The following is a 19350-nucleotide window of genomic DNA, read 5'->3' as shown; positions in this document are numbered from 1 at the left end:
ATTTCAAATGTTTGCCCCTGGTATGCCAGCCCTCCAAAAAACACACTCCATTAAAAACACAGTGATCTCAGCAGGTGAAATGCAGAGTTACAAAACAAATTAGAAGATGAACATGTCAAACATGTCTAAATTGCAGTACTAAATGTATTGCATGCAAGCAATTTGCTGATCTATTTTCTTGCAATTTAAATAAATCTTGGATATTAAAAAGTCAGGACATCCATAAGTGAAAGCCAGAAAATGGTAACACCTTTCAACTAGGATAAGACTCATACATGGACAATAGTGTGCATGTAAACCTACACCAATTGACCATATCAAGAAATGAAGCTTGCGTATCATGCAATTATTGGACTTTGAAAGGATCAATTCTCTCAGGGGATGTCTGGCTTAGCGCACCAAAATACTCTTCTCAATATTTTCTTTCAAAATAACTTAACTTTGATACAAAGAGAGCTTCATCTTAACATAAACCTTTTACTTTTTTATTTTGTTAGGGTGACATAGTACAAACAGGTGACATTATTTAGACAAAAGTGCAACACGAAATATACAGCCATAACATAAGATGTGTGAAACAGAATATGGTACAGATTTATAGTTGTTTTTGTTTGTGGGAGTATCTTAAGTGTAGACTATGCAGGTATGTCCAGGAAGAGAAGGAGAGAGAAAAATAAATAAATAAGTAAATTAATCAATTAATAGAAAGGGGTTCAATAGCCCTGGAAGGACGCATGAAGTCAACTTAACACAGCACCTCTAAATAATTTCAGGTAGATCCTGTTGTGTCTTGCACTATTGTATTCCTCAGCACTTAATGATATCAATTCTTATGACCCTATAAAACCTTATAAAACACTTTCTCACAGACATATTTCTGCATTGCAATAGTGGCATATAAAAACCCTGCAGTCAGATGTGTGGCGGTAGTCTTCCACCAATAAACCTATTTGCTTTGGAATTTCGATGGGACAAATTTAGTTACTCTGATGAGAAAAAATGCTGTGATCCGATTTCTAGAAGAAGATGAGACATATTGGAGGGGAAGAAGATATTTCAATTTGTGTTCCTCTCCTTGATTAGCAGAGTTTCACCTTGTCCTTTATAATGGGCTGTGAGAAATGTGATTGGACAAGCGTGGAGAAGGAGACAGAACTGTGGAGAGATGGATCTCGGCTCAGGGTAATTAATATCTGCTACAGCGTTGGCTCTGCCTGCGATGACAGACTGATGGATGCCTCTATAACATCAGCAGTGAGCCTGACACTTGGAACATGATTATAGGCGTGTTTTACCATTTAGATGTATAGAGTGGGACATAGGGGTGTGGGACATGAGGAGAACATCTTCATCCTTATCTTTTCCCTTAATACACACGCATATACATGTCTCTTCCTATATTCATGCACTGCATTAGACAAATTACGTTCTTACTACCTTTGTAGTAAGAATTAACTGCAATTTTACATGCAAGCATGTTGAGGATACTTCTTCCTAAAGCGTTAGCACCCAAATAAGCACACTAAATAAATTCAAAACATGGAAAATAATCACTACCATTCTTCTGAAAGCATGATGATGGGTTAATTACAGTGCTGGCATGCAAAAGTATTCTTTGGCAAAAAGAAGAATTCTACCAGTAATTGCAATATTCTGACTTTTTGACACAAAAGGGGTCAAGTAATCCAGTCATTTATTTAAAAAAGGTTTGTTTTTATGCATGAGCATTGTGGATACTAATAAATCTAGCAAATTGGTGGATCACTGGCAGTGATCCACCAATTTGCCACAACTTTTCAGTAGCATTGATGAGACGCCTCTGGTCCAAAGTTATTTCTCTTTAATAGCCTTTATTGAGTAAATGACCATTAAAATCGAGTTTTTAACCCAACCACATAAATACCAATAGACCATATCATGGCAGAACTATGGTCTGGCTTTCTACAACTGAATCACTTTCCCAGAGACAACACTATCGATCTTTCTGTAAAAAGTAATGCTTTGGGGCACAGCCAGGACATGAGGCTTAGATACAGTGAGTCCCACACTCCCACAAGTCACCTGCTAATTGCAGGACTGCAACATAAAAACCACAACAACTGACTAGAGATGACTACTCATCAGCACAGGATTTTCTCCCCTCGGAAACAGTTTACTCTCGAAATGTTGATGTAACACATTGTGGATAATATTCTCCAAATACACTGTCATTAAATATAACAATCGACACTGCATTCATTGTTTGTGTTTGGTTTTCTGTCACCCTGTTTCATTATCTCCTGTCCTCACCTTGCCAAGTTTTATGTCATTCCAGCTCTCTACCTGAGGGGATTCAGGTGACATGTGAAATACAACATTATTAGGCCTAAATTGAAATGCATTTTATTTGTTTGCCCAAATACGGTGGATAACTTAGATTCACTGGCTTCCTCACCTCATCTATTGTGCCCTAGTTAACCATATTTGTCCGTTATTGGTTGAGGAGCAGCATTCCCGATTGGCAAATGAAAATTGTTCATGCAGCAGAATAAGGCTCATTAATGGGAGGAGTGTGTGAGTGAATGCAGGAGTCGCACCAAGTGTTTACTTCCTTTAAATGATTTCCTGTGCAACTTTCGACTGAGGGCTGAAGAAACCGTAACCAATTATTGAATCTTAAATACAGATTCAGGGTTCCATATTTGTTGACAAAAAAAATACTTGAATTTCACAAAGGTGAGAAAGGGCAGGAAGCAATCTCAACAGAAATACTTTATATTCAAAGAAGCCAGGACAAATCCATCGCTCATGCACAGATAAGAGGGGGAGAAAGAAAGAAAGCACGACAGGATGTGTTCCTCTTGAACTCTTGTGAATAAGTACTGAGAAATGACAAAAAAATAAAGGGAAAAAAAAAACACAAAAAACATTTAGCTCATGTTCAGATGCCTGATGATTATGTATTGGTTATGACAAGCTACACATAAAAAAACTACTTTCTAACTGTGCCATTTAAATCCCAGAGGCTTTAAGCTATTTTTTTCCTCGTTCTTGTTCTTTCATGGACACCTATTTTAAAACAATATTAAAGTAGAGATCATCCAGCAATGGGATCAAACCAGCTTTGACAACAAATCGGACCGGGGGCGTAAAGTGAGGTCGCCAATGGCCCCTTCCCCACTACTTCCGGCGCCCTTGCTCTGACCACACCCATCTTCAAATTTGACATTTCATTTTAATCTCAACTACACACCCGTGAAGCTACAGTAGGTGTCTCCAGGACCACATTTTTACCATGATAACACACACACACACACACACACACACACACACACACACACACACACACACACACACACACACACACACACACACACACACACACACACACACACACACAGTGAAAACAATATCAGCTTTGCTGTTGTGGCAAGTACCAACACATATCACTTATACACTTATAAAAGATGTTTGTGAGACGGCGTTAATATCATTAATGCCTCCTTATTTTTTACCTGTGATGCCTTCCTTCATCTAAAACCGTGTAATTTTGAAAGAAACATGGGAACGCAGTGGGGTGATGGATCATTTCCACAACAAAGTTTTTCCACCAGGACACCTTGTTATCATTTTACAATCGCAAATACTGGTTTTTAAAACAGCTCTCGTGATTCAGAAAACATACTCTCTTTGCAAAAGCTGAAATTTGATCAGAAATTCTAGTCCACACAGTGAAACTGAAAGGTTTACCTGCATATCACCATTGTGACCATTTCCTCCCCTCGACAAGGAAACAATAACTAAAGATGCATCCGTTTCCCGTGGCCCTACAGTACCATCAGCTAATCTTCCTGGCTGTCTGTGCCGTGGATCTATTATTTGTAATGGCAAAACAATCAGACTTTATGGCCCAGCACCACATCTCCTGGAATGGGGGCCGCACGTATTTTAATACTTCAGAAATTGGCTCCACCATTTTTTGCCTCCGGCTCTCCCGCTGCATGCTCAATAGGGATGTAAATGCTGCTATGATAATGGCAATAACTAGGTTCATTGGAGCTAGTGATAAACTATGAGTTGAATGGATGACCCGGGGGCAGTGCACCTCGTCCCCGTAGCTCACTGATTCAGTGCAAAAGAAAGGCCTGTTTCATTATGGTGGAAACCAGTGGCTCGTGTGAAAGAATAACCGGTAGTCGGTAGATTAAAAACACAGTAGATGGGGCCAGCTTTGCAAGCCTTTATGGCCATTATGCATTTAGGGCTGTTTTCCCTTGAGTTTAAGTTCAAAGATTGATAGAATAACATGTTTGAATACCCAGTGGAGCGTCAAGGTAACGCTAGAAACATCAATAAAGAGTTGGATTTTTTTGGACATCTATGAATGACAATGAATGAAAAGCCCTTCACATTCACGCTGCTCTAATCTCTCGTTCTAACCGTTTGACCTCCACCAGCTCTGCATATGTGCATGCAAAGACCTCAAATATATTACAGTCTTCATGTGTGCTTCTATCAAGTGTAAGCTTTCTCCTTTGCCATGTGGCCGCCCCTCAAGCTCTAAATGTATGATGTTGTTGACTCATTTAACAGTTGGTGTTGGTTTCACAGGGCAGTTTAGATTGGGTCAGGTATGTTTTAAAACCACCAACACAAACAGCCAAACCATGTTTTGACTTTTGATTTCCTTAGTAAACATAACACTAATAGGATGTTGTTATTTCTACCTCTTTGATTCATGCCACTGCCTATTGCAGTGATATACTGTAGTTCTGTGATGTTCAATCAAGTAAAACAACAGCTGGATGTAAACAGAAACAGGTAACTCCTAAAGTAAATTAAAGTAAGTAAATTCCTATAGATGGGCTTACACCAAACAACCCTATTAAGCTGTAAATTGCTGTAGTCCATGTCTTAATTCTGTAAACAACAAACAACATTAATTATGTTAACATAAGTAGATTAAGGTGTTTATACTACATAGCCCGTGCCCAATTATTATCATAATTGCTTTTAAGACTACAAGTACAATTTCAGCGCAGACAGGTCTTTCGCAATGCCCTTTTGCTTATTGTTTTCTCCTTCTAGTATTAGCTCCTATTAAATGCTTTGTATACACTCCATTAAGCTGCAACACGACATGCATCTTGCAAAGTTTGAGTAAAGTTGCGGCTTTTAAAATCTTTCTGTAATTTTGCCAGTGCACAATCACACTGCGATTGTAGCGCAAGCCAAAGTGGGTCCAATTAGTTTGCTTGTTTTGTTATTCACACATCGCCAGAAGTTTAAAAGTTTTAGTCTGGTCATTAAAGTACCTACACTAATGAGGTAGAACAGTGCGGCCGTTAGACAGGAAGAGAAGGCTGTTTAATAGCTTCCATTACAGACTCGGTTAGCTCACTCTATTATCCATGCAAACTCCTTCCCATCCTACACCATTTATTCAAAAACAAGGACAGGACAACAATGCAAAGCAAGACCAGGAACATTGATCTTACTCCGCTGGAATCACGACTTTTTGACAACCACTGCGGAGGCAATTCCTCTTCCAGCAATCACATTACGGCCCTATGATGTTCAACTGATCAGCAACATTTCCATTTGTCAAAGTATTTGCAGTGGCCCTACACCGCGCCACACAGTGATGTTAATTACTGTAGTGCTGCAAACATGTCTCTGTACATTTGCATACTGCATGAACTGGTAAACTGCAATTAATTTAGAACTGGGGGTGTTTATAAACAAAGTTGATGGTTGCTGTGTGTGTGTGTGTGTGTGTGTGTGTGTGTGTGTGTGTGTGTGTGTGTGTGTGTGTGTGTGTGTGTGTGTGTGTGTGTGTGTGTGAGAAAGAGTGAAAGAGTGAGAGAGAGACACGGGAATGCATATTAGAATAGAAAAACAATTTGTCTTTTTCCCCATTTATATCTAAATGTGTATGGGTGCTCAGTGGTGTTTTGGAGGGAAGACAACGTGGTCAACAATGCAACACAACAGCAGGGGTTGTACAGTACACAATGCAGGACACAGAGGATTATGTTGTGGAGCCAGTTAACATTGTTGGCCGTTTGTTTTGGCCAGAATTGGAGTTTTGTGCAGAATGAAACACAATGTCATTTTTACATTGAAAAACTCCCTCAGGCCTCTGGGACGCTGATATTTAAAATTTGTGAGAAAAGTCAGACCAAGCAGGTCTCTGGATGAAGTGTTTCATCATCAGAACATACATTAAGTTCTTTCCACTTCCAGAGCTTGGACATTTTAACAAAAACTAGTTTTTAGACTCCCTTCTCTGTGAGGTCTTGTGCATAACAAGTTACACATTGGACAGACCACAACACTGGCAGAACCAAATTAGCATATCTATCCTCCTTGGTAGTAAGTCACTGAATATTCATTCAAATAGTGCTCATCAAATAATGCATTTCCGTTTAGCGGATGTTTAGGCCCATTACAGGCCACAGCGATGCCAAAAATAACTCATGAAAAATGTTTTTTCTCATACTGAATTTATTATTAAACTGTGTCCTTTGCACTCTTTTCATTTCGGACTTTCTTTCCTCTCCAGCCTTTGTGCTGAGCTGTGCATTCCCCAAAGAGCCTGCTGGTGGAGAAGTTTCCGTGACACACCTCCACCCCGGCGGAGAAGCCAACTTTTGCTGTTTCACTAGCTACAAGCTGCAAGGCCCCAAAATGCTGACCTGTCGCAATGCAACCACGCCTTACTGGAGTGGAAAGGAGCCCCAATGTGTGGGTAAGAGAAACAGGGTTTTTGACTAGATAAGAAGTAGCTCATTAACACTAGAAGCAGTTCAGGGCAGTGAGGTAGCCCCTCACTAAACTGCAACAAAACAACAACAACAACAAAAGAACTGTAGGTCCTTTATACCTTCAGGTTAATTGGGATAATGTTCAATGACGATTTGAGAAATCCATATTTTTCAGAATCCAACAGAAGCAGTTTCTACATTTAAAATATGCAAATACAATTGAACTTAAAAATGTGAGGTATTGTAAGCATTCCTCTTCTTAGCTTTCCTCTCATGTGATTTTGATTAACTGGAGCTTTCACCAGGTTGTCTCCTATCGAGTCGGTTAGTTACACTCCGAGACCAAATGAGTGTGTTTGCATGTGATTAGCAGCGCGGGGAGCTATTCTTTGGAGACGGGGCAAAAACAAGGCCATTGGACCCGGCTGCCTTAATTAGATCTGGGCTGCATGACTATCCTTCTCCTGCTGGTAGAGGCTCATCTGCCAGTTCCAACCTTTCTCTGCGCCTGCCTGCAGCTGCTCTGGACCGATACTGTTACTGCTGCGGTTTCTCTCCTTTCTTTACATCCATACGTCCATCACACACAGACACACACTTTTAGACCCAGGTGAGCCCCCTAGTGTAGTCTGGCCACAATCCACTGGATATTGACACAATCTACGCTCAGACAGGGACTTCACTGCAACCCCCCCTCCTACCATGGTTGGTGTCATTACCTTTCTCATATAGTCCTACCCTCCAACTCTTTGTCTCCTTCCTCTTTTTTCTCACTGTCTTCTCATGCAGCATCCTGTGGGGGAATGATAAAAAATGCCACCTATGGCCGCATCATCTCTCCTGGTTTCCCTGGCAACTACAGCAACAATTTGACGTGCCACTGGGTCCTGGAGGCCCCTGAAGGCCACCGGCTCCACATTCACTTTGAGAAGGTGGCTCTGGCAGAGGATGATGACAGGTGGTGTATGCACACTGCAAAAAATAAATATAAAAAATAATAATAAATTGCACGTTTGAGAGATTGTGTACAAAGTGAATGTTGTGTATGTCTTCAGGTAATGGCACCAAGCTTCAAACTAATTTTCTGAATAACAGTATGCCTGTGGATAGAGACTATAAATAACCAAAATCTTTAGGGAGCGACAGATGAATTTGAAGGGACCTTTTATCATTATAATCCTTTAACAGTGTTCTATCAAGCAAAGGAATTGGAGGGACTGCAGAGGGTAGTGAGTGGTAGGAAACAGCAATTGCATTACATTTTTCTCCAGCGACTACTGATCCACATGGCTATCGTCACACATGGCCATTCACCTCATTACCGAGTGGTGGAGAATGTTATCACAAAGTTATTATGGCCACAACTGGAACAGCGAGCAGCTCCCGGATAGCTTGGAACTTCGTTTTTTAATGCTTCTCTTACCTTTCAAGGCTCACTTACGTCTATTTTAAACTCTCTTCCTCCTGTGTGTGTGTGTGTGTGTGTGCGTGTGTATGCGTGTGTGTGCACGTGTGTGTGTGCGTGCGTGCGCACGCGTGCGTGCACGTGCGCGTGTGTGTGTGTGTGTGTGTGTGTGTGTGTGTGTGTGTGTGTGTGTGTGTGTGTGTGTGTGTGTGTGTGTTTTCTTGTAGGCTGCTGATTAAGAATGGCAACAACATAGACTCTCCCCCTGTGTACGACTCCTATGAGGTCGAGTATTTGCCCAATGAGGGTGTGCTCAGTACTGGACGTTACCTGTTTGTAGAGTTCACCACAGATGGGACAATGACCTCCACCGGTGCAGCAATCAGATACGAAGGCAGGTTTGATCATGCAGCTTGCAGAGCTTCCTAATAGAAAATCGGCACCTCGTCACTTGCGTCTAATGCCGTGTGTTTTTTGTGTCCGCAGCATTTGCCAAAGGCATGTGTTATGAGCCCTTTGTCAAGTACGGCAACTTCAGCGGCGGTGACTCCACCTACAGCGTGGGTGCAGTGGTTGAGTTCTCGTGTGACCCTGGCTACACACTGGAGCAAGGCTCCGTAGTGATCGAGTGTGTGGATGCACAAAACCCACAGTGGAATGAGACCGAGCCGGCTTGCAGGGGTGAGTCAACAGACCTCATCCGCTGGAGTAATTGCGCGATCTGAAATCTATTCAAAAAGAATGTGCTTCCACTGCAGCAGAATTTAAGAGGCAGATGTGACTGACCTGAGGACCCAAGGCTTTCCTTGTCTGCTTGATCATTGCAGGAGTTAGTGAAGTCTTTTTATCCAAATATTAAAAGACCCCTGGCAGTTAACCGTGTCTTCCTAAGCTGCTTTCCTCTGATCCATGATACATTTCCTCTTAAAATTATAACATTGATTTACTTTGATATGTGTGCTTGCAGGGCAGACTTTGTGCTTAAGATTAAAAAGGCATACAATAGTTGGCCTAAGATGAACACTACCACACTGCACCATAATAGCTACCCCTGAGCCCTCTCTCTCTCTCTCTCTCACACACTCACTCTCACACACACACACACACACACACACACACACACACACACACACACACACACACACACACACACACACACACACACACACACACACACACACACACACACACACACACACACACACACACACAGACCTTACTCTCGCTCTTTGTTGCCTGCATGGTCCTTCTGCCACACAGGGAAATTGAAAAAGCTCTCCTGTAAAGCTAGATATGAGGAAATTTAATTTCTGCTCCTGTGGGTCATGGTCATCAAGCACTTTAGTGGTAGTATGCTGTTTCACAAGGTTCACGTCAAGGAGGCTGTACACTCCATTTCAGATGCACTTTATTCAGTATTAAGACCATGTTTCTATTCTTTGAAGTCACACAGCAGTTCATGTATCAACTTGTAGTTTTTCGTCACCGTATTACTTGCACACAACAAATTGCGTGATTTGATATTTAGTTTCTTATTGTTAATTTGATTGCAATCAACATTTTCTGTGTCTAGAAATATGTTACAATGCAGACATTTGTTTCTCAGTGTCAACCTGAGGTGTTTGTGCGTTGCAGCTGTGTGCAGCGGGGAGATCACAGACTCTGCCGGTGTGGTGCTGTCTCCTAATTGGCCTGAGGCCTACGACAAGGGGCAGGACTGCATCTGGGGTATCCATGTGGAAGAGGACAAGAGGATCATGCTTGACATACAAGTGTAAGAGACTTCACTCAGGTGTAAGACTAGAAATCACACAGGGAGGTCAGAGGAGGAGGTCAGATTGCGCTCGAGATGTCAAACACTCCATCTCAGGGACATAAACGCACGCACTCAAAGCTTCTTTCTCATCTATTCTCTCACTCACACAGACACACTACGACACGCACATGGGGAAAGTGTTTCTGTGGTTGCAGTCACTAATTAGATTTTTCTTTTTTTCATCCGCTACATTAAGAATTCTGTGTTGCTTCCAGCTCGCTCTCTGACCAGATTAGCCAGTAAGCCTCCCTGCTCCCACTTCCCTGGTGTGTGTCTCAGAGTTGGCTTTGAAATGAATATGCTCTGGCAGTGAACTACTCTGAGCCACTTATACAGTACAGCCTTCCCAACTGCAATTCAACGCATGCACACATGCGTTAAAATAGACACAGGCACACTCATTTCTGCTCCTCCCATCACTCTGAGTGGACATGCGTGCCCCGTCCAAACACACCTAATACAAGTTATTGCTGTTAAATGAAGTGTAAAATGATCACATTCCTTTCTTTTTTTATCTTATACCAAATGTTTCTTTAAAAAACAGAAACTATCCAAGTGTGAGCATGAGAATCTGCATCTTTGTCTTTGTCTTATCTAATATGCATTCATCCGTTTGCCTTCCTTGTGATCCCAACAATATTTCCACGAACATGCATCCTGTAGGAAGCACAAGAACTATACAACACAAGAGCAATGTGCGTTTTTCCTGAAGCACTTGCAGACTATACGGCGCAGAGAGGTTCAAATGAAACCAGTGGGAATACTGCCTGAGATCTGAAAAAAAAACTTGGAAGTTTTTGGTCATTGTTGTATGCAAGCATTTGCAGCCTTCAATTTTTATGTTTGGCTTTCCATACTAACCATTCATTGTTAGTATTTTTTGAACAGCTGATGAAATTGCAAGGTTTAATTAATAATTAATTAATTAATTAATCCAGATATGGGGTATGTATGCTGTGCAAGCAATCCACCACAGTGGTAGACCACCTAGAAGAAAAAAATTGAATAATGAAAATAAAAATGATTAATACACATATGTTTGTGGACAAGAGCAATGTGGGTTTTTTCAATTTTTAAAAAAGATTAATAATACATAAAAATAAGGTAATGGGCATATATGAAAAAGTCACGTGCAATCATTGCAGACACTGTGTGGTGGAGAAACAATGTTTTTTGGGGGCACCATTGTACTTGAATGTTGCTTTCTTGACTCATGCAAGTATCAGCCTGGATGTACCAATGGTAATAATAATACTTTAATTTTATATAGCGCTTTTCTAAGTACCCAAAGACGCTTTACATAGGGTAAAATGTCTTTCACTGAAAACATTAGGAATCATGCTGATCTGATCATTTCAACAAATAGACATTGGGATAACAAATGCATCATATTGACAACAGATCATAGTTTTGCACGCCAATATTCAGTCAGCGTCAGCAGAGGAAGTGTGGATGGTTTTTGTAAAGGCTCAGGTGGTATGCTGCTGCATGGCTACAATCCACATAATGCCCCAAACATTATCTCTCAGCTTTCAGGAACAGAGATATAAATCAAATATGATCCAAGGATCAAAAGGGAATAATAGCATTAGAGGATACCAATAATACACAACGTCGACATACCACACAGGAAGTTTATGTGACCCTGCTTGCCTCCCTGTTCTTTAGTTGGAGATTAACACTCATGATCAATGTCTGAAAGTCAACAAGTGCACTTAGGGTTAAAAAAAAAAAAAAAAAGATCAGAGGGGATTCCCCCCCCCCCCCCGTACGCACGCAGAAGTAAACCAGTTTGATTTGAGGTAAACTTTTTTAAATTGCACCAGCCCAATATTTGTTTTAACCCGAGCCACATGAGGCCGCTCGCTGGAAATTAATGGTGCTGTGGCCAGCTTTAGTTTATCTCAAGGCTGGTCATGCGTGGCCTTCATGGCACTAGGAACCCACAGCTGTCTGATCCTTGCAGACCCTCCCATTACCCTCATGTCTGGTCCGCTCATCTTGAGAATTGCATTCTTAAAGGCTAGGTCAACTATGTGCGTTTTTGTCCATGCGCTGTGTGTGTGTGTGTGTGTGTGTGTGTGTGTGTGTGTGTGTGTGTGTGTGTGTGTGTGTGTGTGTGTGTGTGTGTGTGTGTGTGTGTGTGTGTGTGTGTGTGTGTGTGTGACAAAAGGCTCTTGTGGATTAGAGCTGTCTCATTATAAGGGTGGGCACACACTTTTCCACATTAATGAGAATGTTTTCTGTATTATCATTCATCGCTGTGCCTGTGCTGGCAATTACAGCGGAGCAGTGTGCATAATGAGGACTGATTAATTAATTTAGGCCAAACAGGAGGGCTGGCTCTTTGCTAATTACCATGGAGCATGGCTCGAGCAAGAGCCGGAGACAAGAGGTTACAGCTGATATCCCCACCTGTGGAACACAACAAGGTAAAAATGATTCACATGTGGATTTTAGAATTCAGAGGACATTGTTTCTAGAACTGTGTTTCAACACAGTGAGTAAAGTCTGTTTTACAGCGGTAATGTTTTTGTCAGTTTACTGAGCAGGATCAGAGACATTTTAAATTGGACATACTGGGTTTATAGAGTCCTCTTGTGGAGATTCTAAGCATTACATGCCAATTGCAAGTATAAGTGTCAGGGTAGGTGCCCGGGATGTTAATGGTCATTTTTATTTTAAACCATAACCTTTTTTTTGCTGAGCAGAACAAATCAAATGTCAAATACGTGTAGGAATAGAAGTAGAAAGCAATTTCCATTCTGTGAGATTTACTGGATATTTGTCGGGTTCTTCAGACTCGACAGGTCAGTGAAGGTGACAGAATGCCTGGAGGCTTGTACAAAACACAGCTGTCATCCCCTCATCTGCAGAATTGAGCTGGAGTCATTGGCATGCAGACGAGTTTTCAGAAATTCTCTAAAGAAAAAGTGAATTTTTCAAAACAGACTATTGGAACTTTGTAAACACCCAAGTCACGTCGATGAAGGAGACATTTAAATCGGTTAGGACAACTCTAAAGTATTGCCATTACATTGGTTTGAAATGTGCTCACAGGAAAGGATGCTTTGTGTATACTTTCCTGTGAGCACTGGCCATGTTAAAAGCCAGTCTTACACTCTCACACATCATTTTGACTAATAGTAGTTCCAGGATTACATTAGCATTTGTCATTCAGGATCTGTCTAATCACAGACTAGGACAACACTCAGGTAGTTAGGCGAGTGATTTTTTAAAAATTAAAGTTTATTAAAGAGTTGTGCCCTTATGTATTGTACTCGCCTGACTGGTTGCCTCTTATTTATGCAACATACAGCAGTAAAGTGACTGTTAAAACTGAACTTCAATGTCTTTGTCTTCAAGACTAAAAACAATAAAGCATACAAAAAAGTAATGCAGCAAAAATTGCAGTTACTTTAAAATGGAAGGCAAATATGAACTAAGGAAAATATAGGAGAAGGAGAAAACTATTTCTTTTGAAGATTAGTTATCAGTTTGCAACACATCACAGGGTGTGACTACTTTCCTAGGGAAAACCTTTAGAGGAGCCAGGTGGGATGACATTTGGGTAGAGTGATTGCCAGGTTGCTACAGAGAAGGCAGCTGAAAGGGCTTGTTGTGACTCACCACAGAGTGCTGTTTAAGTCTGGACTGAAGGCACTTCGGCACTCTATTGTGTTGTCGCCAGGATTTCGAAAGCAACTCAAGCAGACAGTGGAAAAATTCTAAACCAAGGTTGACATCAGCATACAGAGCGACTGGGTTTTGTATGTTGAAATAACTACTGCAGATGTATGTTTGCCAAAGGAGATCTGTCTTGTAATCAGATTTCATCAAATCCAAAAACATGTTTGTGGTTACACAGCTGTAAGCAAAGGAGGAATATTAGCATCAATGCTATTGCGTTCTATCACCATACCAGATTACAGAAACTAGCTACAGAATACGGGTTGTGGCGTTGATAATATACACCTTTTGTTAGGGAAAGAGTGCATTAGAGTAAAAATAGATCTATGTGAAAACTCTCTGTAAATGACTAAACATGTACAGTATTTATTGCAAAATGGAGCAGCAGGGGCTGTAATTGTGTGTTGAGTTGGATGAAATGCAGACCAGAGACTGGATGTAATCGCACGGTTTGAGATTGCCAACTGACAGTTCCACATCCCTCCTTCTAGGGTAGTGTAAATGCAGGGACACCTTTGGGAGATACGGTGAAATACAGTGTAATGATAAGGTGGAGAGCCTTGCTGATATGAGCAGCAGGTGGACGATAGAGCATGAATAGAAGAGAATTGTGAGATGTGGAGATCGAAAAAGATGCAAACAATTTGGCGGTGGTGTTGCTCTGTGGACTACACCCAAGATTTTTTTTTTATCGTGGCACCATTACTCCTGATAATTCCATGCAGTCATTAAGTGTATGCAGGCTGCACCTCATCCATAGAGTATGCCTCAAAAAAGATGCTACAAATATATAACAAAGAATGTAGGAGTGTGAAAACAGCATTTTTTGCACACGTATGTCATTTTTAAATGCATATTTCCAAATACAAAAATTGTGCTGATGGCGGTTTGGAAATGGACACTGGCATTGTCATTCCTGTCACTTTCACCACAGCCGCTGATTGTTGGAGAACATGGAGGTATAAATTGTCCCCATAGCTGTCCAACTAACCAGGGGGAGTACCTTGTCACTCAGCACCTCATTTCACTGCCATTCATGCAGCTGGCATCTATTATGTGTGTCTGTCAGGAGAAGCTGAAATCCAGTTTTGGCTTTGACTTTTTCATTTCAGCACCAGCACAATGCACAAGCACAGAGTGGAATCCAATCATTCTGGTTATGTTTTTGAGTCATATTCGCCTCCAGGGTCTTGCAATCCTCAATTAGAGGACGATGAATATTCACTTTGTGGGTGTAATTTTATGAATTGTTGATTAACACAAATAGTCAACATTAATATGTAGGATTTGTTCGTAGTTTGGGTGGATGAATCTGAAGTGGGTGTATTTTGTTCGCATGCTTGTTTCTACTCATCAGTAATGTAGAAAGTCTGTGGGGGAGGTTGTGAAGCAGCGATTGAGGTGAGGTAAACAGACTCGGGTCATTTGTTTAATTCTATCATAAAACTGTGTCAATCACAGACGAAGCAGCCCTGTCAAAAGCTCCTAATATTACATTTGTTCCAACAAAGCAAGAGAAGTTAAGTTAATCTGTGCTGTGCATATTAAATCTCATGTTCATTGCTTTAGTCCCATGGGTTCTAATGCTCAAAAAGAGCCTCAATCTCAACTCACGCTTTTCATTATAAGTCTCTGCAACAATGAGTCAGCATAAGTAAAAGAGAAGAAACCCAAACCAGCTAAATGAATGACATATATAGTGTGTCCGACAGGTGATTCAAATCAGTGAGCTCACAGGGCAATCACCCTGAACATGGAAACAGAGTTCTTAGAGAAGTCATTCATTGGGTAAGAAAGCCCACACAAAAACACAATCTTGACTTCTCTTCCTAAATCTTTGGTCCAATTGCTACCAACTTTTCTGTGGATCTTTATTGGACCAAGCTTAGCAAAATCTATCAAAAACTCTTGGATATCTTAGTTAGTTTTGAATCTATTGACCAATGAACTTCAAAAGGGCGAGGCTAAGCACATAAATAGAACAAACCACAACAACAAAAACAACCATCGTGCCAATCTTCACTAAACTTGCACGATATGTCCACAGAAGTACCTGAAATGTACCCTGAAAGTTTTATTCAAATTGAGTACTAGTGTGCGCAACAAATACAAAAAATGGGCGTGGCATAACACAAATAAGACAATAAATCAGAAATTGTTTGTTCAATCATTACAAAACGTTGAGGATATGCTTTATACTTATGTTTAACCATGGGTATAAAACTATTTTGTAATCATTCAATAGGGTGCGCAACCATCCAAATATGTGCATAGGCCTGGTGCAAATTTGGCCATAAATCAGTGAGAGTTTGTCCAAACATCACCAAACTTGCTGGATATTTTACTTAAGCTTAAACATGTCCCCAAAATGTTTCCTGAGAAATATGTCTGGCGGCAATATTTTTTTGCTGTGAATTGTACATTTATATTTCCACATTGATTTAAAGGTTACTTAGAACATCCTTTCTTCATTTAAACTTAAATACTGCAATGGATGTGTTACTGGGATGTATTTTTGTGTTCTCCTGCTGACTTATTGCTTAAATTGAAATGTATGCATTGCATGCATGTTTTTTAAAATAGCTGTCTACTTTTTATTGATCTTTACGCTACATGTTTTTCTATTTTGAGTTGTGCTCGTTCCTAAGATGAGGATATTTGAAGGCTTTTCTTTGGCCTTTCTGTGGGCTCTATTTCTATGTTCCTGTTGATTGCCCTGTGATCTCACTGATTTGAGTCACCTGTATGCCTCTCTATCTCTCTCAGGTGCTTTGTGATTAGTATTATTTTTTTACTTCAAGGGAATTTAACAAGGGAACCTATGCTTTTCACCTACAACCTTGCTAGAGGTGCATTTCCATGCAGTTCTGCAATCTGAGAATAGAAAAGTTTCTTAATCACATTTATTTATGTAGCACTTAAATTTGACCTAAAGTACATAAACTTCCAGCTCATATTTTTTGAGTTAAAGTAAATCAACAATAAAGAGAGATAAAGACAGGGTAAGAGACAATGACACATGATTTGAGAACAAGGTGGGATCACAGTGGAGCTGGAAATATGATTTTCAGGCATTGCAACTTGCAATTTGCATTGATGCAAAATTGTGCGAAGGAATTGAGAAAAGCTGTGGGGATTGTTATCAGTTACACACCGCTTTCCTGAAAACTGTTTGATTGCTTGCTGGAGAGCTCATGCAGTGGGCGGGTGATTCATGGCTACAAAAGCATGGCTTCTACCTATGACGTGCATGAAGAATGGCACTGTGCCATTAATACTGTTAAGTTCTGTTCAACACAGCTTGGGAATGTAACACAAAACAACCATACAGCTGATCTGCACTGCTGGTTTAACTCCCGCCTTAAGACACATAAAGAGCAACTAGTTCCCCCTGCTTATTATATCAGCAGGGAACTACACATTCTCCATCCCCTGTGTGTGTGAATAAATGTCAGGCTTTGCTGATGTTCCATAAAAGGGGCAAGGACATCCGAATCTCCAAAGGGAAAAGGTTAATGCATTCTTAAGTTAATGACAGCAGAAATTCTGTCCAACTGTGGCTCAGCTGCCTCATTAAATTTTATATATGAATTATAGCTAACATTTAGATGTTGAGATTGTTTTGTGGATTATTATTTACTTATCCAAGGCCTCATTATGTTTCTATAATCCTGGTTGTCATGCATTGCAGCTTTTATTTTGTAAGCAAAAGGATAATATTGTATTATGCTCATATATTTGCAGATATGCACTTTAGTACATATTCATGAGACCGATGTGGGGGACGAAGAGACATACAGCATGAATAATTTAGTGTTTACTTCACATCAGATCCATCCAATATAAACAGAATTAATATTTCCCAAGTACTGCTGACGCAGTCGCCTTATGCCATCAGCAATGCTTTCATCAGCTGAAGAAGATAGCAGTCAGTTAACTGTTTAATGCTTTGTGCGAAATGCACAGCAAACATGCCACACAACCACAGACATGGTGTGTTGTGTATGAAAACCTTCATTTATATAATTAGGAAGAAATGTAACCACTTTGTTATGTCTCTTCTAGTCTCCACGTTGGTAAGAATGATCTGCTGACCTTCTATGATGGTGATGACCTGACCGCTAACATCCTGGGCCAATACAGTGGCACACGGCCACACTTTAAGCTCTACACCTCCATGGCTGATGTCACTATTCAATTTCAGTCCGATCCTGCCACCAACATCTATGGATACAACAACGGCTTTGTGGTCCACTTCTTTGGTAAGACTGTTTATTTATTTGGTCAGCTAGGATTTTACCTAACATTGTTTTGTCCTCTGGTTACCTGCAGTACATAGCTTTCTGTTGGAATTAAACGTATGATACACTTTTTGTGTAAAATTGGCAATACAAAAATTGTACCAAGCGTGCAATGTAAAATGTTATGCGTTCCTATAACCTACCAGGTTACCAATTACAAAACAGTCTATTTGTTTCTCTGTCTCTTTGCCTCTTTCTCTTGATGTGCCTCTGTCTGTCTTCTGGCTTATCCCAGGTGCAGAGGATGAGATAACAACAAACACAGAAACAAAATAATAGGGTGTACTTCAACATCAGCTGTTTTTGCCCAGTGCTTTGTGTTCTTGGCCCTGTACGCTGCAGTTAGGGAGGCGCAGATTGACTGCTGCCAAACCGCATGCTGTGTTCTTCCCAGCAAACATCACAGGCCTCTATTTACATTGTTCTCCCAAACTGCTGCCGTTTAGTGCGCGCAGAACTGACAATTTTGCAGTCCTATTCAATCCCTGCCGAGGAGGTTATTATGTATCAATGCAAGGATTTCTTCAAGGAATGTCACTTTTTGTCCTTAACAAATACCAAATAAAGAATGAACATTACTCAAGAAAATGAATCAAGAATTTCTGCATACCCAATATCATTGTCTTTCCTCAATGTATCTACATAAATAGGAAGGATGACTGTAATTTTCCCATTCTATCTCTCCTGTCTTCTACCAACACAACTGCTCCAACGTCAACAGAGGTGCCAAGGAACGACACCTGCTCGGAGCTGCCAGAGATCACCAACGGCTGGAAGAGCACGTCCCACCCCGACCTCATCCACGGCACCGTCATCACCTACCAGTGCTACCCTGGATATGAGCTGGTGGGCTCTGAGATCCTCATGTGCCAGTGGGATCTCACTTGGAGCGGCGATGTGCCGAAATGTCAGGAAGGTGAGAGGAAGCACACAAATCCTGGTGTTTTCTCTATTTGTTCAGCGAATGAGGGGAAGACATCGGCAGTCAGCTTTCTCTCAGAATATCCATGTCTTAGCGAGCAGACTAGAATAGGTGGTAAAACTCAAACTTCATTGGTTTAGTCTACACGTCACAATGACATCTAGAAATCTGAAGTTGCTCTCAAAATGGTCACAACTGTGTATCATACGTTACAAATGAAAAATAAGATTTACAAATGCGTGCAATCATTCATGTTTAATTTGGGTCTCAATCTTCACACAAATACCAAGCAATTTGAACACATGTAAAACAATGCACACATTGCAACCTGAACAAATGTTAATATATGTACAGATATTTTACTTGATCTGATCTGATCATTTTTGCCTGCGAAAAGCTTCCTGTTTATACAAATATCTAAAACTGTTAGACATTCTTTTTTATTTATTTACAGATTGTTAAATGACTTG

The 19350-nt window shown here is 40.6% G+C and overlaps 1 protein-coding gene across 4 annotated transcripts in view; it reads left to right on the top strand.

Annotated features, from left to right (window-relative positions):
* LOC137886824 (seizure protein 6 homolog) overlaps positions 1-19350 on the top strand; it is a 101206-nt gene that overhangs the window by 72905 nt on the left and 8951 nt on the right. For all 4 annotated transcript variants that reach the window (XM_068729472.1, XM_068729471.1, XM_068729470.1 and 1 more), the window contains exons 5-11: positions 6545-6730; positions 7536-7704; positions 8379-8545; positions 8638-8832; positions 9787-9925; positions 17723-17919; positions 18680-18874. In XM_068729472.1, the coding sequence (XP_068585573.1) occupies positions 6545-6730; positions 7536-7704; positions 8379-8545; positions 8638-8832; positions 9787-9925; positions 17723-17919; positions 18680-18874 (1248 nt within the window). The remainder of the gene's footprint in view (positions 1-6544; positions 6731-7535; positions 7705-8378; positions 8546-8637; positions 8833-9786; positions 9926-17722; positions 17920-18679; positions 18875-19350) is intronic.

This window comes from Cebidichthys violaceus, unplaced genomic scaffold, assembly GCF_023349555.1.
Source record: "Cebidichthys violaceus isolate CVI_PGR_0920_01 unplaced genomic scaffold, fCebVio1.0.p SCAF_46, whole genome shotgun sequence".
Lineage (NCBI taxonomy): Eukaryota > Metazoa > Chordata > Actinopteri > Perciformes > Stichaeidae > Cebidichthys > Cebidichthys violaceus.
Note: the sequence above shows the minus strand (reverse complement) of the source record. Positions and strands in the feature narration are given on the sequence as shown.